General features: G+C 43.1%; 1 protein-coding gene across 2 annotated transcripts; it reads right to left on the bottom strand.

Moving 5' to 3' along the window:
• Positions 1-60: 60 nt before the first annotated feature.
• On the bottom strand, positions 61-22,359 carry si:ch211-250c4.3 (uncharacterized protein LOC100535981 homolog). 2 transcript variants are annotated; one of them, XR_011037379.1, is made up of 8 exons: positions 22,067-22,359; positions 12,464-13,266; positions 6,951-7,112; positions 6,038-6,200; positions 3,541-3,665; positions 3,262-3,383; positions 2,127-2,360; positions 61-1,682 (listed from the first exon to the last, which is right to left on the bottom strand). XR_011037379.1 is itself a non-coding variant. In XM_068327996.1 (8 exons), exons 1-7 carry the CDS (start codon positions 22,143-22,145, stop codon positions 2,169-2,171), a joined length of 1,551 nt encoding a protein of 516 aa, XP_068184097.1. In that variant the 5' UTR covers positions 22,146-22,357; the 3' UTR covers positions 61-1,682; positions 2,127-2,168. The 2 variants fall into 2 exon arrangements, 1 of the variants encoding a protein (XP_068184097.1); XM_068327996.1 differs by having other exon boundaries at positions 2,127-2,265; positions 22,067-22,357.
• Positions 22,360-24,104: the final 1,745 nt, after the last annotated feature.

Genomic DNA, 24,104 nt, shown 5'->3' with positions numbered 1-24,104 from the left:
CTGCTATGATTGTTATTTTTATACCACTGTAACAAATGACTTCACACAAAAATGTCTCATTCATTAACGTTTATTTTTAAAAATAAATTTGAATATTGATGCAATACGCACGATGCAACATTAAACATACATGCTGATGTCCTACATATTAACATCAGCTATCATTTATACAAAAACAGGTCCTGTATTTTTACCAAACACAACATGCATAATCTGAAAGTCAGTAAACACATCTTCGACATTCTTTGAGTACACTTGAACAACAAAATAAGATGTATCATAGCATAAAACTCAACAATATATTTTGATGGTGAAATCAGAACTCTCTGATAGTATAATTTATTTAAGAGCTAAGTTTTTTATTAAAACATTTTTTTCTCTGGAAAAAAAATCAGAGAAAGTCATTATTATTTGTATTATTATCTTTTGGTTCCATCTGCGGATCGCTTGTACATATGGTTTGTTATCCCATGATTAGCTTCTGCCAGGGTTGTGTTTATCTACAGTTTTCTACACCGCATTAATTTGTGTGGGAAAAGACAAATGGACACACGTCAGGAAGAAAGACTTTTGAATTCCCTTGTGCGGAAATGTAAATAATGCGTTCAGTCTCAAATTTAAAATTCCACACTATTGTTAATTTTATAAAAGCGGCACCATCTGGAGGAAAATAGAGATCATGATGAATTTAAAGCTGAGGGTTGTAACCTGTCAACAGGTAACGTCTGGAGAAACATGGACGTTCCAGAAAACTGGAGGTCAAAAATTTTATCTGAACACACTCCTCCTCCTGCAGGTGAAATTTGATATGATATGCATTTTGGTATCTTTTTGCATCCATCTGCATCATGAATTATTCTACTAACTATCTAATATATCGCTTCTAATGAGTTTTCTCACTCCTTTTATGTAACTGCAGCCGTACCTCTAAGTCCTGCAATCACATCTGGAAGAAAAGGGAATTTTAAGTGATGCAAAACAAATAAATCACAGCGCTTAAGGTGTCAAACATAAGCTCTGTGTGAAATTTAAAGATGCACAGAAAGAAATGTCTGCAGTCTCCACAGTTCACGCTATGAAAATTTCAAATGTCACGGCAGCCTGCGTGTTATCGTCAGCTCATCTGGTAACATGATGTAACAGCCACACGCCATGAACTCTGCAGTGTTCGTCTCCACCACGCTTCACACACATTATTTTTGCATGTAGTGCAGTTATGCAATATCACACACACACACACACACACACAATATACAAAAGCAGTATGTAATTTACAACTCCGTACAAAATAAAAAAAATATGAACTATATTTTCACATCAGTCAGATTGTTTAGATTTTACAGCATCCTGATAGAAAGTGATGGTTGTGTAAATAATAAAAAGAACTTTAATGCAGTTCAATTTTGTCACAATTTATAATTTCCACATATGGTGACCTCATCTCCTTAATTTCTTAAGGACATTGAGTATATTTTTAATGTACATACATTTCATGAGTCTACACTCGTTTTCCCCCATTTTTGAGTCGTCTCCTTCAATCGCCTGTTTCTTCTCCTTCTTTTCCTTTTCTTCTTCTTCTTCTTCTTCTTCTTTCTCTTCTTCTTCACTGTTTCTTTTCCAGTCTTGGATCATCTCCGTTACTTCAAGGTATCCTTCTACAGCCCATGTGGAATGATGTGGACCTGCAAACAACAGAAAACAACAGAATTAACATTTGGCTAACACTTTCAGGATATAACACCTGACACAGGGACACAGGTGACGGATGATCGAGTCCTGATTGGGTATAAACAGGGGGGGGAAAGCTCAGACATTCGAGTAAAGATGGGGAGACGTTCACTAGTCTGTGGAAAAACCTCACGGGAAAAAAACTTTGAAGATCTTTTTTTTTTCCTCAAGCACCTTCAGAACAGTTCTAGGATGGTTTCCAGTGGATTGAAAAGGTGGTGAAACAATAAATTTATGAGTCACAGTTTATCAGATCAAACGTTGAACTCATCGGCTTCCATATTACACGAGTCTGTTCATGCCTTGTATTCATCTTCTGCTCAGGTATGATCTCACACACACACACACACATACACACACACACACACACACACACCCTCTTATCTTATCTCTCTGACCTTCAGCTGCAGCGCTGATGAGCACCAGCCCTAACTGGATCTTTATTGTTGCCACAGGAAGTCCAATTTGCTCTGGTGGCCCAGGGAGATCATGGAGTTCCTCTGTCTGCCGGCGAGTTTCACAGATCCCAGGTCAGGCCTGTGAAGCAGAGAACACCACTATTGTGAGCTACTGGCTTCTTGGCTGCACGTCCCACTTTTTCACTCCTTCGGTTTGACTCATGGCAGGTCGACCTGGGAGTAAAACACATTTATTGTCTATTATTCCTATATTTCCAGAAGCACCATCACAGGCCAGCGTGCACAGCTCATTGGGGGGGTTGGGAGGGTTCTTTCTAATGAAACCTGGATCGCAGCCACCTCTCAGCAGGTCTCAGCTTAAACCCATATGGGAATTCTCCCACTCCTTCTTGCATACCTCAGGCCTGACTCTCAACCCCACCCCACCCCCCCTCCTCTGCTCATCTGGGTCCGAGCCAAGCCCCGGTCCTCCAACTCCCATCAGATTCCTGCACTGTGCAGCCTCTCAAACGAAGAAAAGCTTCCTTCATCCACGCCCAAGCGCCCCTCCATTGGCAAAAAAAATGAAGCTAATATCATCTTTGACTCGATTTTTAAAGGAATCTTCTGCTTTTAATTCGATATTCTCTTCTTTCCCATCATACTAAATAACTTTAATCACCTTTTTTTTAACTAAACACAACAAAGGCAACAAACACCTCCCCCTCAGAAAACGTCGCCAAACAATAATGGACTCTAAATTCATTTTCTACAGTTGTGTATTTTGTATTTTTGATGATTGAGGATTTTCAGTCAGCGTTCCATTCTCACACCGGAGTGGAAAACGTCTTTCTTTGTAGACTTGGATTTGCGTCAAGTCGTCCTATATTCATTTCATGCTCCGTTAATGAGATATAGCTTCCTCTGATGTGAGCAGTCAAACCCAAAAACATCTCCAGATAAAAAAAAAGAAGAAGTACGAGAACAAGGTGTCCTTATAAATCTGGATATACGATGTATGAAAGAAGACAGAACCTTTTATTGTTATGAGAAATAATCCACTAGCTTCTTGAAATAAATTGTAGATAATTTGTTATGTAAGAGGATTTCTTTTGAGCGTTAATCTATTACTCACATGTAAAGCTGTGGGCAGGACATCTTCAGGGAGGTGGAGGTCAGTCCCAGCCGGTTCTGGTTCCTCAGCTTGGTTTTCCTCACCAGGTCTTTGACTCGTCCCCACGCGTAGCTGTCGCTCATCTGAACACAAAAAACACAAAAGACTTGACGATTTCATCCAAATTCACATTTAAATCTGAACAGACTCAGCACTGTTTGGCTTTTCAGCGATGCAGAAAATACTGTATGCAACCATGAGGTTGATGCTGTGGACATAGAGATGGTTCACGTGGCTCACCCTGCGCCGGGGGCTGGACAGCCTGTCAGTGCTCTCCCCCAGGAAGCGAACCTCCCCTTCGGTGTAACTCATTCGATTCAGGCCTCTCCTCCGCAAACCGTCACCGCCACCGCCGCCGCCGGTGTCTGAAAGATAAAACACAAACCAGCAGCAGTTACAGTTTGTGCAATGGGAATGCTGGTGTTAAACCTGCCTGACCACCAGGGGGCGGTTAGCAGGAGAAACTACAGTTCTGTATTTGTTTACTGACAGAAATGTTAGTAATTTTACACACCGGAGATTCAAACATGAATTTTTCCGAACACTTTCAACGTGAGGTTTGATCTAACTTAACTGATTGTTATGAGTACAGGTAGTCCTCAACATACGAACACAACTGATTGTAAGAGGTTGTTTGTAAGTTGAATAGTCATTATTTATTAAATTCCGATCTATAATCACCATTTTAGGTTATTTAAATGTCATTACTATTCCAAATACTAAAGTGCTATTCCTTAAGACTGACCAGAAACAATTACAGGACATCAAAAAAAACACATAATGAAGTAAAATACAGGTACAGCTCATTTAGAGTTCAGTCGTTCTCGATTATATGTCGGTTTTCAAAAAAAAAAACACTGAAAAATAATCAAGTTTAAATCCTTTCACTCAACTTAACGTCTGTTTGCCACAAATTTTGGAGTCATAAAAATCGCTAGAAAATTAAAAATATAATTTAAAATTAAAAGTTGATTGAAAATATCATTATACTGTACAATAAATAAGAATATATATATATAAACTGTAGTTTGAAAACAGACTTAAAGAAATACAAAACTCATTGTAATAAAAACACACTAAGTTTGCAAACTAAATGCCATCTGCAGCATCAGCTGCCATGTGACCAGGATCACGCCGTTAGCACACAGAAGGCAGAGACGCCAATGCTGTGATCCTCACTATTCAATAGCTAATGGATCAGTCCAGTGTTGCATGACTGGACAACCGCTCACGACCTGGTTAATCATACGTAGCAGCCCAGAATCGGGGTTGACGTCACCCTACTGCAGGCGTTGAGGAGGCTGATGATGCAACACTGATATGAGACGCACTAAAATTGTAAAAGATTTATGGTGCTTATCTTTTTGTTTCTGATCAAACTGAACTTTTTAAAAAAAACTGGCTGAGCAAATAAACACTGGAGTGTTTTCAACTCCACTGGACGTACTTTTTTTTTTACGTGCTCTTCCCTACAAAGGAAATAACTGAATAAACAGGAGGTTTTATCAAGCTGAGTCAATATTTTTATTTTTGCTATCAGCAAACTCAAGTCACTGAAGCGTTACGCTTTCAGCCAAACGATTGAGAAAGCAGGCAGCATGGCTTCCTTTGCCTCAGAACGACCCGAAACATGTTCCCATTCCTCATTATGGATCCAACAGATAATAAATGAGACAATCTCTCGTTTTATTCAATCTTTCATGAACAAAACATGAAACTTCATTAGGTGAAAGTAGTGTACCAGACAACACATTCTGAAGCTGTGCAATGAACTTTCACTATAATGGTGTTTGGATGGTGAGGTGAACTATTTGTGCACATGGTGAAACATGCTGTGAAGGGAGTGACCACTGAAGCACTGATGGAAATCAACAGGCAGGCCGATCCTTTCACCTCCCCTTCCCTCCCACTTATCTTTCAGGGGCTGAGTTTCTACTCATCAGGACTCCTGCTCGACAACAAAACCACAAAATAGTGCAACCACTCCTTTCTTCCACACTCTGCAGCTGGTATTGACTATAAAACTTTATCATGAGGTAAAGCATTTAACCCTGTTCAAGGCAGAGCCATCCACCCCAATGCCCTGCGTCTAATCTGGGCCCCTGATCTTCCCTGACTCCAACATCTCCTCCCGGTTCACTTTCCTGTCCATCAGAGGAAGATCGGATGCATTCCGGACTCGGCAGGACTTTATGTGTTCCTGTCAGGAGGGGGATGCCAGAAATTCCGCTCATGTCCCGCTCTAGTAATAATTTGACCTTCCCCCGCGTGGGACAGCTGAGCAGTCCGCCACCGCCGCCTCCTCGGGCAACGTGAGCCACTCCAAAAGCTGCAAAAGCTAACATCTGGAGAGACGTCAGTACTCCCAAAAACACAAGAACATCACCTGGAGATCAGCCAGGGAAACACCGAGAAAGGATTCTTCAGGATCAGGTTGTGAAACATAACAGGGGAAGGTTTGGATAGCTGGACAGTTAGATCCACCTCAGGTGGGCTTTACGCAAACATGGGAATTGAATTAATATGAGGTTGCGCGTTTGGTGACACGTCCAACCAGAGCAGGTTATTAAGCGATCCTAAAGTAAACATTAATCAGGTGTGGTTTCAATAATCTCACTTAAGTCTGAGCAAACGTTGTATTATGGCCTTGAGACTCTGTTGGGCAGGGACGTCTTATCCCCTACCTGAAGCATCGACAGAATTGAATTGAATTGAATTGAATTGAGTTGAAAGTTACCTCTCCTCGTTGATAGGAATGGTTGCCGGGACACCTCGGGGATGGTGGACAGGTCTGAGAGGGTTCCGCTGGGGGACAAACATTCACTTCTAGACTGTTTCTTCGCAACTTCTTGGAAGGCCAGACTGGCAGCGCCACAGCTGCAGTACTGCCTGAAAAAGTCCTGTTCAGGAAGACAACGACAAACTATTTACTATTTTTTTTATTTTGCATATAACAGTTGTGTTTATTTCACTCTCTGTTCTTTAATTTTTTTTGTCTAGTGCAGGATTACACAACACCTACTAGATGGATTTTGTTGAAGCTACAAGCGTTGGTGATGTGGCAGGAATCATCAATCCCAAGGAACTCACGTCAGGCATGTTTTTCCTGCTCTACCATGTGGAATATTATCCTTTACACATGTGTGCACAGACGCACACAAACACCTGACAAGCCTCAACCCAAGTGGCTCATTATGTAAAGTCACTTCCTGATGTTTATCTCGTGATCTCTTTCCCTGCTCTGAAGTTACCTTTCACCCACTGTGGAGTAGGGCTTCACGCGGGCCTCTGGAAAAACATCAACCTCCACCAACCCGTTTCCCTCCCATCATCGAAGGAAAAGCCCCTCGTGCTCGACTTCATTACGTAATCACTGATTATTTATATTCCTGGAGAGTTATGAGGGTAGATAAAGGTTGGATCATCATTATGTGGTGTTAGAGTCTTAAAGAGGTTTGACAAATCACACCTGAAGATGCCAACTATTTTCCCTTTAAAATTGCTGGTTTGCTCGCCAGGTTTGAAGGATCTACTTCCTTCTGTCATCTCTCAGGGATGCAAGTTCATGCTGTGCTTCTTCCTCCTGGATGGCGGTACTACACTCGGATGAAAATGTGCTCCTAGAATAAGTCAAAGAGTCCGTCACGCACCTCTTTTGTCTTCGCCATCCTGCTGTCCTTCTGCAGGTTGCAGATCTGCCTCTGCAGCCGGAGGTTGGTCTCCTGCAGCTGGCCGATCTTCTTCAGGAGTTGGCAGATGTGCTCCAGGTAACCCAAGCCTGAACCCAGAGGGTTGGAATTCTCCTGCTGTGCCTGATAAGCAGAGGTCAAGCAGATGATTCAGCATTTAAAAGAATCATAAGCAAGGCAGTTTGTTTTAGTCAGTTGTCCAGTGGCATATGGTGCAGGTGGTCTTGAAGTCTTGAAGGCTAGCAGCTACGAAGGAAGCAAACCCAACATGAATCACGCGAGTTTAAAGACAGATTGGTTTAAGTTGTGTTTTTATATCTACCAGGTCAGGAGGTGCAAATTTACAGCAACACGAAAAGAGGAAATTCTGAGTAAATATTTATCATCAGCATTCCCAAAAGTGTCCCAATAAAAGCAGGATGTGAGCTCAGGTCGGGGTCCATTTTTTCCCACGTTTGACGCTGAAACTCAGGTCAAACTGGGACTTGTGATGGAAACACTATTCAAACAATGGAGCAGCAGCCGTAACAGGTTAGAGGATTGACATCATTCATTTCCTCTGATGAACAATCCCTCAGATCTCACAGATTCTGGACCGTGAACCCATTCCCAAGTGGTGGGTCACTTTGCCTTGATCCTTAGATTTTCATGACATCATGAGAAACCATTGTTCATGCTACCATCAGCTGTTGTGCACGTGCAATGTTTGACATAAAATGCAGGAATCGGTTTTGATTGCTATTTCAGGGTCTAGGAAGGAGGTGTCATCATCTGTTGACCCCTAGTAACCTCTGTGATATCCAGGCCATCAGAGCTCTGGTAGGCTTTAGGTGGCTAATTAAGATAAGGAAGGGTATCCCTTCCAGTAGATGACCCTCACTTCCTCAGGGGTAGCTGCTGATGAGGAGGAGGGTCTGTAATCAGAGCCCGTTCTGGCTGTGACGGTCCTAATGCTCGGGCCGGTGCTGATCTTATCCACGACCCCACAAAGACTACTGAGTGATCCGCAGTCAGGAGGAGAGAGTGGGATTCAGGAATGCCCACGTTTGCGTGCACAGGCCAATTTTCAAATGGGCAAAACACACGCAAACCAACGGACATACAACCCCCCCTACACTTCCTGTGTTTCCACTGATCCCGTGAGTCAAGAGGCAAAAATGCCTCACAGATTGATCAGACTGAGATGACACGCCATGGAATGGCACAACTAGAACATGTCATACATTTGGATGAAGCTGTTTGAATTCAGCAACTTAAGTCACTCATAAAGTAGTTTTGGTATGAATCACCAGATTTCATGTAGTGAACTTTAATGGCTTAAGAAGATGCCAAATATGTTGTGTTATCAAGTAAAACTGGTGGGATGTGGAAAAACTCCAATGTCACCCTGCAAAATATTCCAGACCTCCCTTCCAGTCGAGATTTTCCAGCTCCCATTGGGGAATCCTGTGGCCTGGCTGGATGAGATATGTAAAACTTCCAGAGAGCTGGGTCTACTCCAATGTCTCTACCCAGTTGGACAGCTGGAAAAAGGTTCCGTCTAATATGAAGACTCTACTCCGAGGTCCCTGTGGTTGTGGTTCTAACCCCGTCTCTAAGGCCGAGTCTGGACACCTAACAGAGGAAGTTGCTTGTTTCTACATCATGTTTAGCCGTGTGTACTCACAGTTGTCCCGTAAGATGAAGGGTTCACAATCACCAAGGTGATATTCAGACTTAAAGCAAGTGAACCATGCTTTCCTCTCACTCTGTACTGGGACAGATTGGTTATGTAATCCGATAAGTAAGTTCTCAGTAAACTCTGGGGCCTCAGCCCAGTTGGACATGGCTGGAAATACCTCCACAGGGGGGTGTAAAGCGCTCCTGGAGGCAGATGCCACAGCAACCTCTACCAGCTCTGTCTTTATTAAAAGGAGACGAGGTTTGACCTCAATCTTCCTCCAGTGGTGTCGGTCTTAAACTGAGGGATCAATCAAACAGAATGGAAGCTCCATGTTTACCTTGAGCAGAGACTCAAGGAAAACAGGGACTCAGAGCTGATGGGCTGGTGGTCTTTAAAATTCAGGGAATGGTGAAACATCCCAGAAACGCGAGGCCATCTTCACTTTTAGGGGTTTCCCTTATCTATGCATCCGAGATATGTTCCTAATTATTACAGTGTTGGACAGGAATGAGGTACCAGATGTGAGTGTGGAGCATACAGATAGGGAGGAAGGCATGACCAGATCACGTGCGCCGGTGTTTTCAACACACAGATAGCATTTCTGCCCCAGTTTCCTGCACTTTATCTTTCAAAGCCCTGGAACTCAACACCGTGGGCAGGAGTTGCTCGTCTGTCCATGAGTTTGTGCCACGACTGAGATGTTGTATGGTTTATTTTATAATATAAAGTTACCAGAAGATAATATCTGTTGGATTAAACATTTCTCGTAACTCAGTTGAAACCCTGACAGGAACACTTCTCAGCAGGCTTCACATTTTAATTACACGCTGCTGTTATTGCCTGACAGGAATCATGACAGCTGTACACTAATAATTACATCCAGCATCTACAACTCAAGCCCTGGGGAGATTATAGAAAGTAATCGAAGGGAAAGTCGTGAGGGTTGAAGCAGAAAAGGACTTAAAGATGAAAAATTCAATATAGCCCTACTCTGGATTTGAAGAGTCATTCAGCTGGCAGACGGGGTTGCATTACTATTACCTATAGTGACAAGTGATGATGATGATGGTGGTTGGGGGGCACTACCGCCTCACTGCCTGTCACCAACATACCCTACAGTCCGTCACGCTGGGCCCCCTAAAAGCCATCGCCACACGCCATTACCTCACCGGGGGCCCCAGGGACTTCAAAGAGCCTTCATCTGGGTAAAAATGTGAATAATTTGAGATATTTGACACCTATTTGATGCGTACAGCAGGTAGGCCGCCAAGGAACCTGGGGGGGGGGGTCCAGATGAGTGAGGGGCTGCCAGTCAGCGACAGTATCGCTGAGAAAATCTCTCGTCCTGGCGCAGATGAACAGGTGCTGCATGACAGGCGGGCACATGAAAAAGCTGCTCTGCACTGTAAAGCACGACCCCCCCATGCACACAGTACACACACACACACACACATATCCCAACCCCACCTCCAAACCGCCGCCAAGCTCTGGTTTGGTCCGACCAGCCGTCCAGGAATTATGAGGTTTTATTGGTGGACTATCCCAACTAGTTGGTTGGTTGGTTGGTTGGATGGGTAGTTAGGTAGGTAGATAGATAGATAGATAGATAGATAGATAGATAGATAGATAGATAGATAGATAGATAGATAGATAGATAGATAGATAGATAGATAGATAGATAGATAGATAGATAGATACATAGATACATACATACATACATACATACATACATACATACATACATACATACATACATAAATATAGAGGGTTGCGTCAGGAAGGACATCTGGCGTAAAACTTTTGCCAAATCAAAGATGCGAATCAAACCTATGACTTCCATACCGGATCGGTCGAGACCCGGGTTAACAACGACCGCCATTGGTGCTGTTGACCTACAGGGCACCGGTGGAAATTGGATTACTGTTGGTCGAAGAAGGAGAGGAGGAAAGTGCGTTCGCACAAAGAAAGACAAGAGGAGCGCCAAGAGTATAGGACTATGGATGTAATGAGGGAGGACATGAAGGTAGTTGGTGTGAGAGAAGAGGATGCAAAGGACAGAGCTAGATGGAGGCAATTGATTCGCTGTGGCGACCCCTGAAGGGAAAAGCCGAAAGGAAAAGAAGAAGAAGTTCTGTGGATCCATGACACCACACTCCAAAGTAACTGAAGGCCTTCAAGGCTGCCAGTAATGACGGCCTGAAGGCCCGACTCTACGTCTGTGATTCCAGGAACATCAAACAGGTGATTATGACTTTGCAGGTTCAACAGCTGTCAGGTGCTCTTTCTGCAGATCCCACCGACTGTGAACAGAGGAGCCTTTTTTTCTGGACATGAATGAAACAAACTTCCTCAGATCCTCGTGAATGAGTACAGTTGCTGTGTTGTCACACACCTATACTTTAGGTCAGCGACTTGTTTTAAAGAGATTATCTGACGGACCTTCGTGGCTGGGTCACACTTATAAATAACGTAGAGAGAAAATTGATGACTCTGAACTGTATTTTGGTTACGGTGAGGAATGACCTGGTCATAGAGAGTCTGAAAAGAGTCTAAAATTAGAGATAATTACAGAGGGCATGGAGTATTTTTGTTGTTCAACCAAAAGGGATTATCCTCGAGTCTGGAATAACCACAATTGTCCTTATTCAACAGTTTTGAGAGCTTTGCAAACAACACAAGCACAATGGAACGTATTACCCAACATTCACAGAAAAAGGTTATCACAGTTTGAACTGATCCTGAAGCCACTGAACAAACACTGGAAACATGTAGATCACCCATGTGTGAACTTGTCGAATTTTGTCAATATCATGAAACCAAACAACTGTGACTAAGGCAAAGAATGAAAGCGATCTAGAGGTAAGAAACAAATTTCTTTTTTTTCAGTCCCAGTTTAGTCAGAGACTGAGAATTTGACCCAACTGGACGTTGGGTTTGTATCTCGACGCAGTTTCAAAGTCCAAGTCCAAGTCAGGTTTATTGTCAAATGTACCATATATGCACGACATACAGCACAGATGAAATTGCAGTCCTCTCTGATCCACGGTAAACAGGCAGTACAACACAGACAGTACAACACAGACAGTACAACAGGCAGTACAACACAGACAGTACAACAGACAGTATAACACAGGCAGGACAACACAGGCAGGACAACACAAGCAGTATAACAGGCAGTACAACATAAACAGTACATCAGACAGTACAGCACGAAGTGTTAGACGAAACACAAGGGGTTATAAACATCTCTACACACTCCCTAATCCCGTAGGGGAAGTGACGTTTTCGTAGTCCCTGAGTTGATGGGGGGAGAGAGAGATCCAGTGACCCTTTCCACTGCAGCACCGTCGATGGTTAGTGGAGCATGCTGAGTGCGGCTTCTCAGGGATCATCCGGACATGGATGAGACAAAACAGCAATACCACCAGAGAGCATTCAAGCAATTCGAGGCGGATGTGTGTATTTTTGTTCCCAAACAGACCATCAGTCTGATCAGGAATGTTAAACATCTTTGAGGCAGTTTACCAGAACTTTACAGGTTACATAAATCTTTCCCATCAGGCTTGGGGAGACCTCATTTCCAAAGAAGAGCAGGAGGATGTGGCCAGAAAAGATCAGGAAGTCAGTGAGCAAAGATGATTCAGGATGTACTGCATTTCCCTTCCATCATCACGCCAATGTAGCCTCACTTGGATGTACATTACATCGAGATATCGTCAAGTCTACCGTCACCATAACCATCTTTGAAGACTATCATCGAAGAACTAGAACGATAAACCTTTATATATAACCAACCTCTCGGTCTGCTTACCTCACTTAGTTTGCAGCATTCCTCCATGTACTCCTCCAGACTCTCACTGGTGGAACTTCTCCGTAAAGGTTTTGGCTCAAACTCACCGCCCATCAATCCATCACAGGCTCCCACTGATGAATGCTTCCCATATGTCCTCATGTGCTCGAAGCAGGTCCTTTCAGGTAAATTGCCATTCTCAACTTTTCCAGACATCTCATCTCCTTCAGGACTGATTTCTGGAGAGTTTTTCTGGTCCCTGTCCACATCCTCACTTATGTGTAGTTCTTCCATCACAGCTGAAGAATTGAGTCCCTCTACGCCATCCGGAGTAGTCACTGCTGTACACAGACCGCTTTCCACCGAGTCCTCTGCCTGATTGTTTTCAGAGGTCTGTGCATATGTGGTGAGTTTATCAGTAAGAGTTGTGGGGTCAGAATTTAAGTTGCACAAGTCACACGAAGACTCTCGACTGTGGACAACAAAGCTCTGCTCAGAGCCTGTTGGGGTGGACGGAGAGTTCGCTCCACTGGGCAGCTCCACTCCGGAGTCCTCCGACTCAAACTTGTACAGTCTCGGGAGCTTCGAAGCTGAGAAAATGGCAGACAAGTAGTCCGAACTAGACTCCCTCTGAGGCCGTCCCGACTTGTTATCAAGGTGTGAATTCACCTCGGAGACTTTGCCAGAGGCTGAGATGTCACAAAGAGATGCTGTGGCTTTGGTGGAGTCACTGGGTACCAAGATCTTCTCAGGGAAGTGGCTGAAGAGCTTCATTTTCGTCAAGACAACCTCTCCATCTGGTACAGGTTCTTTGTTTCCTTTCCCTGTTAAACAGAAAAAGAAATGTAGGTTCATTCTTGGCATTCTGAAGCCTGACTTTTTACTACAAATCTGTAGATTTAAGGTGGTTTAAGGACTGATTGGATCTAGTTTTGGATCAACTCTGGTCAGACAGTGTGGAAATTAAATGACCCTATAGATATGCATTTGCTATGACTTGGTTACAAACACACACTTTTATTTTCTCAGAAATAACAACCTCCCACATTTGCATTCATGGGCGAATGCTTTCACACAGAAACAAACATCTCTGATAGGCCTCAAAGGAAACAGAAGACCTTGAAATACCACAGCCAAAGCCAAACCCAGAATGTAAGCTCAGGACCGCTGGAGAGTGGATTTGCTTGACTTAAGGTATTTCAACAATGACCAAATTATACCTGACTAATGTACAGCTATGACTCTTCTTTAGAAACAAAATTAAAGGCTGTAACCATGAAGGTATTTCAACCATTCTGTGAGCATTATCAATAAATCAGCATATGAGTGAACTCTGGTTGACACAACTTGTCTTTGTGTAATCCTGCATTCTTTCACTCAAACACTTCATGACTACAGTTTGTGTCCGTTACCCAACTGTCCCACATTGACGTGAAACTCCAAAGACCATTACAGGAAGCAATCATATGTGTCCTCTCCCCTTTCTCACTATGGGCAATCTGATATGCCTTGCTGTCAATCAAATGACATTTTTTTCCTCCCTTCCAACCTTTGAATTTTTTAACAACATTCCATCTTTCGCCAGAGAACTGAAGGATCCACATGACGCTTTGGGTATTTTTAAAATTCCTGAAATGAAACTACGGTTTAGCACAATTTTACAAGATTATAATTCCGCTGTAGAACACTAACAATGGCTGGGGTTGGGCGACTTCCTCCAGGGTGAATTTGAGATCTTGCCAAGGCAAACATAAGATTAAAAGTTGATTGAAGTGGTAAATCCAGTACTTTTATCCTCACTGAGGGTAACATTGGAGAAGGGAGTCCTTGGAAGGGAATTTTCCCCAAAGCATGTTGAGCAATTTTGACCTGACGTGGGATTCTTTGGCATCCTGATAAAAGCGAAAATATAATACAGCGTTCAAGTGTTCGTGTGGACAATCACCTCCTTCTGTGTGGTTCAGATTAGGGGATGTTCAGGCTGAGGGGAGGTTGTGAGTGTGACGGGTGGTGCGATGCACTGAATGATGAATGATTCATAGGTAATTAGAGGTTGTTGGCTGATTGGAGGGATTTTAAATTTGACCATAGTTGGAAAAGACTCAAAATATGAAATGTGATATCTTCAAATAAAGTAATAACATCGGAATATTTCCTTTTGATACACATATGGAGGCTTTTGTCTCCATTTCAAAGTCAATCAGTCAACATGTCCGCAGTTCCAAGAAGATGACAGCTGTTTTGCTAGCCCAGCTGTTGAATAGGAGCAGATCTGCCAAAACACTGATAGTCCGGTGTTGTTTTTGTGCTCAATCAGCGGCTGGAGGCTCTGAACCCGGTCGTTTCCCATGTTAAACAAGGTCTGTGTATTCCCCGAGCGGTCCAACACAATAACATATTGACCATTTCAGAATTTTACCAAGTATTTTACATGTAACTGTGACAATATAGTGTTTTTAAACACATATCACAACCTTAATTCTATCTTTAAAGCTAATTAATGTCAGAAAAATTCACTATACAAATAGGAAAAACACCTGAATTTATTGTAAAGATCATTTTTAGGGGTCACTGATGAATTCCGTCCTGCCAACAGCAGGCGCTCAAGCTGAAAATGGTCATATGGTTTCTGTTATAAAGGCAAACACTGAGTTTGCAATATTTGCAAATGTATATGTCTGCCATTGGTTGATCATTTACCATTCCATACTTGAAGATTTCGTTATTGATTACAAAGATTCATCATAACCTGAAATCAGTACCCTTTAATATTTATTTGATAGATTTTACTAATCTATATTCTTTTCCTACGTAATGAGGAATTTTAAAGACTCCTGTCGGCATCTTTAAAATGGCTCAATTCCAGCCGTTGACTTCCAAAATATACTTTCTTTTCTGTAGAGTAGAAACTCATTTCCTGTTTTTGTCACTACTGGGAATTGCTGAAGCAACTGTTTCCATTGTGGTTTCAACTGGTCGACGCTCAGGCGTATTGTTTTCCCAAATGATCTCACTGTTACTGGAGCTCATTGTGTTTTTAACTTTAAAGCAAAAGCCCCAGTGTGATGACAAGCTGTGTCATCGCTGGGAAAATAGTGCTGATAACGCTTATTTTTGCTGTCAAATGTTGATATTTAAAATATCTTACACATTCAACATTGTCTGATTTGAATAATAAACACACTGTTCTATTCTGATTGGTCTACAGTTAGTGAAATGGTAAAGAAATGTATGTCTATAAATCCAATTTGGTAAACTAGCAGTTAATTAGATTCCCAATTATTAAAAAGATTTTTTTGGGTAATTTTTGTAAATTTTGGTAAGGGTTAAATGTTTAAAACTTTAGTACACCATGTTTGGCTTTAAATCCCCTACTTGTGCTTACCTGTTCCATCACACCTGACAAAAAGCACAAGCTTCTCTATACACCTGCTGTTTCTGATGAATTGCACAATCAAAGTGTCTCCTCTTTATGCACCTCCGAGCCAAACTGCCACACCTCTGAGATTATAAACTCAAATCTTTTGTGATCATTTCTGTTTCTGTGGTGGGCTCAGCTTTACCTCAGGGTCCCTGACAACAAAGATTTAACCCAAAGATCAGTCAACTAGGAGCCCCTCCATTAGCTGGAGGCCGTTCTCGTCTTCAACCACAAAGACAAACGGAATAATAGTTCTAATTGTGAGTCACCGAAATTGCTGAAACCAAAGCTGTTTGGTGGTTGAACGTGTACAAACAGGCAGATATTCCATCAGATTATTCCTGGCTGATACATTCAGGTTCATCGACCCAAATGGATCTGAATGGAGTCCCAGTAATGCAGCATCGGGATCATAAATACACCTGAAGGATGCGTTCACATTAAACACTTATTTCTAGCCAATCGGATTGTATTTGAATTATTCAGACGATGTATTTTATGGTTCTGTTTACATTTTATGTGACGGAACATGACAAGAGTGAGCAAGAAGCTATAAAGCTGTCACCATTCTGTCCTTCATTATGAGTCAAGTTACTGAGGAGACTAATTATATGCCTGATTTATCACCACCCTGCAGCTGAACTAATCTGTAATTACATTTAATATCTAATGTATTTTGTTTGCCGCTACAAACATGACAGCTACAATACAGTTAGATAAAGGAGGATTAAAACAAGTCAAAGAGTCTACAAAGGTACCAGCAGGTCCTCTGCGCTAAATCCTAACATCATCCTGCCAATAATTTTGGTTATCAACGACAGCTTCCTGTTTGACACTTCACAAGGTACCAATCCAGGAAGTTGGTTTTTTTATTGTTGGTTTTTTTCTAATAACTTTTGAGCTATTTGTGAAAGAAAAATGAATCCCCCTGTAAGATGGGATTCAGACTCCGTCACCACCTCATGGGACCAGAACCCTCCTGCTTCAGCACCAAACACCATTAATTCATTCATTCGTTCATTTTCTGGACCGCTTCCTCTGCTTTCACGGGTCACTGGGGTTGCTGGAGCCAATCCCAGCGGACTTATAGGCATGAGGCAGTAAAATCTAAATCATAAACTGCACAATCATCCCTTGTGAACTTAATTCACGAAGGCTCTGGAGTCCATTTTTAATGACAGAGACAAACCACAAGATAAAGAGTGACTAACGTCAGTTAATCAGGTATTGATTTCACAAGCAGAACTTGTATTTTCCGACGCTTCTTATTCCCATGAGCGACCAACAAGTCAACAAGTCGACGCTAATTACAGGATGAAGTCATCTGATGTGACTTATCGTTACACAATCCCCGTCCTTCCCTGCACACAGGTGTCGCCCTCCTCCAGCTGCCCTGTCACAAGCCAGTATTCTGTTCTGTAATTGCCTACAACGCTGACTCAGCCTCCTTCCAGTCAGGACAAGTCGTTTACGAAACGCCCGCCCTCCTCTTCCTCCTCTCCGAATTCATCCCCAAAGCCCAAGAACATCCTTCAGCCGTTTCCCATCAGGCTGCTTTCACATTCCAGGCAGTGTTAGTATTGTCTTTCAAGTGACTCCCCCAACAAAGGTCTCAGGATTAAAGGTGTTCAATTAGAGTTAGTGGGAAAATTAAAGCTGCCTGGAAGGCTGGGAGGGGGGGAACGCAAGCGCCATGCAGGGGTTAACAGATCAGTCAAACTGCGCTTTACTCTTATTAAGTATACCTCTGGTTCAAAGCCTTGACTCCTTCAGACTGAGTCAAACTGAGGCACAGATGGAAAACAGACAGGGTGGACAGGATCGCCTGTTTTTAAAGTTCAAATGTACCGTTTAAAGGGGAACGCCACCTGCTCTACACGTCAAAGCTTTTCCAGGTGTTGGGAACTAAAAAAGGTGGAGGAGGTGGTCGACTGAGGCTCTTTATAGTCATAGACGTAGTTTTCTTTTGCTAGCATTACCTTGGATAGCTTGATGCTAATGGTCTGAGCAGATTGGATCTGTGACATCAGAAGCGGGCGACCAGGTGTGTGTGTAATATTTAAAAAAGAAATACTTTCAGTTAATTTCTGCTAAAGTGACAGAATCTTTTATTTGGGAGGAATCTCGGAATCCAAGGAGCAACTTCTGGAATGGAGCGACTCTGGTTCATCAACAGGTGTCAAGACTTTAGTGGAACGCTTTTTGCGTAAAAAAAAAAAAGTGAACATGACCACGAGCACGAGCGTGAGCGTGAGCGTGAGCGTGCCCACAGATGTGGGTGCAGACTTGTGCACACCTTGCCCATTGAAAGTCCCTCAGGGGGTTTCTCTCGTCAAACGGATGTCACATTCCTGCCTTGTTTGTCATGTCTGGTTTCCCAGAGCACATTTGATTCATGTGTGGAACAAGAACGGCTCGTGAGTTCGGCGCCGCAGACACGCACTGACAGCCCAATGTCGACAAATAGGATCATCTGTTACCTAAACTGATGAGTTTGAACTCTGAAACCTTAGAAGCGAAGCCTCCAGCTCTTGTGTGGGTCCTGGTGTTGCCTTCAGGTTCCAGTCGTAGTTTTCCCGGGATTTAGGGGAGAGGTTTTGAAACCCGGCATGCATTAGACCTCGGGCTAAACTGTTGGCTGGGTTGGCCTCTCAGATTCCAAGCACAGGAGGTCATAAACAGGCTGTGACAAGCCAGTAATTTTAACGGCACAGGTGGGTTCAGCTCCCTCCTGGCACAGGTGCTGGAGGGGGGGGGGGTCATGACAAGCTGCAGCAGAGATGTTAGACTGGAGCTATGGAAGCAATATCATTGAAAGTCCATTCAGAAAACCACCTTTCGCCCTATAAGGAGGCCTTTAAAGCCAGAACAGGTGACATAAAGCAGATGTGTGATAAGGCAGGACGAGCCGCCGCCCTCCAACGCCACGTCCTGACCATCACTTAACCTCTGAACCCAGGAGAAGCAGCAACATCTCCAGATTTGTCTCTCGACACATAGCCTGGGCGGCATCTCGGCTCAGTTTTCTGCTTTTTTTGACCGTGGCGTCATCAAACCTAAAGAGGAGCGAAGTTAACGGGGCCCCCAAACTCTGCTCGGTCTTATCAGAAAGCATTAAGATAAGGCAAGAATGTGCAGAAGCACTGTAGGTCTGTCAAAACACCGTCCAGTTTAATATCTTCTGACGTTTTGTTTAACTTCTGACCCCTCCCTGGATTTTCAACCAATTGGGTTTTACTGGGTTTGTCTTTGGTCCAATTGCTCAAAAGGTATCAAGAACCTCATCAGATCAAAAAGAACTGAGCTTTTACTTTTTTGTTTCTTTCAAAGAGTTCGGTTGTGACGTCAGGTCAAAACGTACAGTTTGGGGTATTTTCATGTTTTGACAAAGGGAAACGTGATAAATTATAAAACATTCGGTTCAAAAGACAAAATACAAAATTTAAAAAAAAAATCAAGGTCAACATGTTTTTTCATTGTTTTTCTTCAAAACAACTTTTTCTAGGTCAACACTGAACAGTCACATTTCATTTCCTACATAGTTTCACCAATGCTACAGGGAGAACCACTGAAACTGTTGCGTTCTCCCTCCTTTGTCACCTCAACTCGTGCCGTCTTCCAGCGTTATCTTTCACATTTTTATCTCGAATCTCCGTCTAAAAACAGGTCAACAGGAGGGAACCAACGCAGATTTACTATCTGTACTTGTTTATGCCACAAATGTATTCAGATCACACCAGACACAGGAATGGTTTGCTCTGGAAAGTGTCTTAGAAGAATATTTTCCGCATCAGAGTTTGACTAGATACATACAGCATAAATGTGAATGAAATAAAAGCTAACAAATAAAATAATGCGAATTAAAATAAAGTTTGCATGGATAAAGGAGGAGAAAACATCTTTTTATTTAATAGTTGCAAAGCCCCCGCTGTCTGAATCGTGTGCTGAAATCGGTCCAGCTCTGCACGACCGATGTGGAGAAACCTGAACCGAACGACATTTGGTTTGAAAGTTTGCTATGATTCAGACCAAAGTGGGGCAAAGTATGATGCAACCCAACACCGGTCGGTCCAGCTCACCTTCCACAAAGTTCAGAGGAAATAGCAATCCTGTAATGTTCAAGAAAGTTATTAAAACATTCCTGGATCCACCCTGATATCTGGATCCGCACCAACCTTTAATGGGCCCTTTCCTAGACTGTTCCTTATCTGTCCACCAAGTTTCACCATAATCAGGTCAGTCTTATAAATATTTAGGATTATATTTAGAAAAAAATATCAACAAACCAAACTATCTGACCTAGAATTTCATGGAATCCATGTTGGCTTGAGTCCCATCATTGACTAAGGTCTGTGGGAACAACTCTAATAGTCTTCGCCCAATTCTGTCATCAAGCATGTCAACGGAGACGCCAAACATCAATCGATCAGCCGTCCATCTCTTGTCACACACAACAGATTTCTTTATTAGATACCTGACACCTGATTGATATCCGTTAACGCCTCCCTACAACCCATCCTGTCTATTCATGACCTCCATCCGTTGCCTCGGCGTCACATAGTTCAGGGATTAGTCAGAGGTTTTTGGGGCGTCTCTGGTCGCTCTCCTCACATCATATTTCATCATCTCCACATCGGACAGAGATGTTATCTCCTTCTCCTCCGGCGATGAAACGATAACAAGGACACACACGAACGCGCCCTTAAACGCCACCCCACCCCCCAACTGAACTGAACACAATGTGAGTGCTATCTCCACAATGGGCCTCTTCTTCCCACTCTGGCTAACATGACTGCTCCCAAACGGAGCGTTGGGGAGTGTGTGTGTGTGTGGGGGGGGGGGGCACAACAATGAGTAGATTTATCATCCCTCCCACAACAAAGCAGTCGGAGGATTTTTCTGCTCGGCAGGTGTGGAGGCTCGTACTGTAAATACGCTGCTGGTGATACCCGAGAGCGGATCGGACACGGAATGCAGGCCGACCCAACGCCGGGATTAGAGCGGATGGGGGGGTGACAGGGAGTCCCGCTGCAGAGATTTACACTGCTTTTTAGTCTGGGAGTCAAATAAAGAGACTTTAAAGTCCACCTGATTCATATATCTACTAACAGGGCATCGTTTGACTTATGTCAGCCGTTTGAAGCCTTTTAGCCTCTTTCAGCTCTTTGTTTTGACTTCACAGGCCCAAATGTTGAAGATCTGTTGAAACCTAACCGGAGGTGAAAGGAGATTAAAGATTGGAGGAGATTCATCAGTCGGACACAAACACGACCAGAACCATCATCATATCTGTTTGGGTCATGCGACTGGTGTCCCATCCCTCCACAAACATTCCTGGAATCCAATTCGGTCATTGTTGGTGCAAAAACAACTGGATTGGTCTATTTATCCTGATTTGAATCAAAACTTGATGAGTTCTTGCTGTTAGAAACGTTTTCTAGGTAATAAATTGAAAAAATTCAAATTTTCTGACTTGTCTTCCATCCATCTACCAATTTTTATTGATTCCATCCAGTAAATTTTTAGTAATCCTAGCAAACAGCCAAAGGATGCATTCATTTTTGAGCCTCTTTTAACCAGTTGTTTTGGCGTTCAGATTCTTATCCACCTTGTTTCCAGCAGCTGCAGGTAACAGCTCTGATAAACCCACCGCCCATCACAAAGGTGGATCACCTCAGTTTATAACTCCAGACCAGTTCTATCAGCTTTACGTGCATGGCTGCTTGAATGGAGCCACAGGCTCTCCTACTGTCCAGGTATTTGTCCTGCAGAGGTAAAGAGGTGAACCGCTGTTACCTAACAATGTGTAAAGACCTTCAAACTGCAGCGTTTGAGCTGCCCGTTCTGCCCCGCTGTCACTCACGGGTTCTTTCAGTGTGCTTCTTTTATTGAGTGTCTCAGAAGATGACGGATCAAGTGATAAAAGATTAGAGCTTCCTGAAAGAGAAGTTAATCTACCGTCTTGGAATCCAGTCAAAAATGAAACGGACTCAGAGTCATATGATGGAGCAGCTTATCTCACTTGACCGATGACCCTGTAGAACTAGTTATGTAAAAACTGAAGGGTTTTCATAATTCTTCAGAGTGCAAATCATCCAGAATCATGCAGTGAATAGAGGCTCATCTGCTGGAGCTAGAAGCTGATGGGAAAGGTTCAACCGATGCTGCTGTGAAGAGACAGAAACCCTAAAAGGTGACTTTACCTTTCCTCCAAGGAGCCAGGATGGAGAACGACTTCTGCCAGCTGATTGCCAGCCCAGCCTTCCTCCCCTTCACGCTCATGTTGCTGTAAAATCCCCCGGTGCTGAGAAGTCAAACGTTGAGAGGATTTTTTTTATTTTTTTTTTAAAAGAAGGAGAAGAACGTCCTCAGAGATCCGTCTTCTCATCTGTGGCGGAGGTCGACCTGGAGCGGGGTCATGATACCTGCCTTCCCTCAGCCGCTGGCCTGCCGGACCGCTTCTGAGAGTGTGTGAAGGCATCCAGCTGAGAAGAGTGGAAGGGGCCGGCCTCCACCGAACAGTCATGGGGAGGAGGAGGAGGAGGAGGAGGAGGAGGAGGAGTGGTGGCAGACGAGACCGACAGAGGTGGAAGAGGAGGAGGAGGAGAAGGCTGAAAGACCCAGCCTAGAGGTGAATAGAGATCGACAACAGCTGAGGATGAGGATCCAGTTTTACGTCGATAAGATGGAGTGAATGATGATTAAACCTCCCTTCAGGCCACAGCGTGTCGCTGTTTTCCCATTTTAGACATATTCGCTCATATTTGTTTGGAAAAGTTTTTTTTATGCTGGATGCCCTTCCTCCCTTGCACATGACCTTGCATAACAAATGTGTTACACAGACCAGAGATAGCTTAAAGCTAATTTTCATCTGTAATAATTTCTGTAGGAAATATAGTAGGTTTATGAAAATTCAACTATTAAAACAAGATAAAACGACATAAAGCTGATCATCTCGTATTGATGAAGATGAGCTTTCCCCAATCGGAACCAATCCGTATTTATTGATTGTAAAAATACAAGCCGTGTGCAACCCAGACGTCGAAAATACAATCGGAATAACCTGACGACTAAAAAAAAAAAAAAAACCATGTCATTTAATTCAAAGCAGGTGTAAAAAATAAAGTGTCGTTTATGTAATCCAGAGTTATTCCATGAGGGAAATCTGAGATCAGGTGGATTCAACCCGGCGTCACCTGAGAATCCAGAGGAGAGCCTTTCGTGGAATCTCCACCCAGCGTGACGAGAAGAAACCGACATTATCTCTGAGAAGATCAACATCTCAGCTCAGAGAGGGTGGGATGGGGGGGGGAGGGTTCTGTCTTTCATTAACTCCATAAATGCAGGAAATACCAAAGTATGGATCAAATGACGTAAGCAAGACTTACAGAAAATGACAGGACTCAGCGTGTTCATATTTCTTCCACTGGTGGCCTGTCTTGTATTCCCGTGGATGATGTTATTTAAATATCACATTGCTCTCAAATATTGACCGTCGCTCTGGACATCACCTGCCTGGTATTTTCTGAAACATCATTCCCGTGTTTTTATTCCCTTGACTGGAAAAACAAAGTCCTGGGATCCAGACACACCCACAAAACTGCAATCAGCGAGGTCTCACGCCGCTCACAGTAACAGACGCTCTCATCACATTCATGTCATGTCAGAAACGTTCACGCTGTTCCGTCTTTTCGGTTCGGGGAGGAATGCATGAAGCATTCCAAGGATACAGCGGTAAACATCTCAAACGTCACATTTCACTTGTTGTTTTTGGATTGGGAAATGGAAACTCGAAGTGGAGTCCAAGACCTCACACATCCACTGGAAGCTTTATCTGCATGTACGTCTTATAATAATCTCAAATATTTTTAATTAATCTGTAATAAAGGCAACAGAACCAAAGGTTTTGATATCACAAAGTTCCAGTTCTTATAAATCCTGAAAAGTGATTCCGCTTTCTGTCAGGTTCTTCTGTTTTCTTGCCCCGTTTTTCCTCTTGCAGACAAATAAACTTATTAAATTTTGAGATTAATTCATTGCAAGAAAAACCGACTGTTAGGCAAGGCTGATTTATTCACATTGAGGAATTTATTTAATTTATTTTATAGATAAGGCTAAACCAACAGTAAGGAATGCAGCGACTGTTCTGTAATTCATGTTTAAACAAAGTGACACCCATTGTAAAAGATTTATATGCCCCTTGGGGGGCGTATTTACAGGACAGGACAGGTGAAGGGGGTG

This window comes from Antennarius striatus, chromosome 11, assembly GCF_040054535.1.
Source record: "Antennarius striatus isolate MH-2024 chromosome 11, ASM4005453v1, whole genome shotgun sequence".
Classification (NCBI taxonomy): domain Eukaryota; kingdom Metazoa; phylum Chordata; class Actinopteri; order Lophiiformes; family Antennariidae; genus Antennarius; species Antennarius striatus.
The sequence above is the reverse complement of the archived record's forward strand: the minus strand, read 5'-3'. Positions and strand labels throughout refer to the sequence as shown.

Bases quoted from the DNA above. Each gene is read 5' to 3' on its own strand.
- si:ch211-250c4.3 (XM_068327996.1), bottom strand. From the start codon at position 22,145: ATGAGCGTGAAGGGGAGGAAGGCTGGGCTGGCAATCAGCTGGCAGAAG. The intron at 13,267-22,066 runs GTAAAGTCACCT...TCTGTTTAACAG, and splicing joins CCTGGCTCCTTGGAGGAAAG to GGAAAGGAAACAAAGAACCT. The intron at 7,113-12,463 runs GTAAGCAGACCG...TCTGCTTATCAG, and splicing joins AATGCTGCAAACTAAGTGAG to GCACAGCAGGAGAATTCCAA.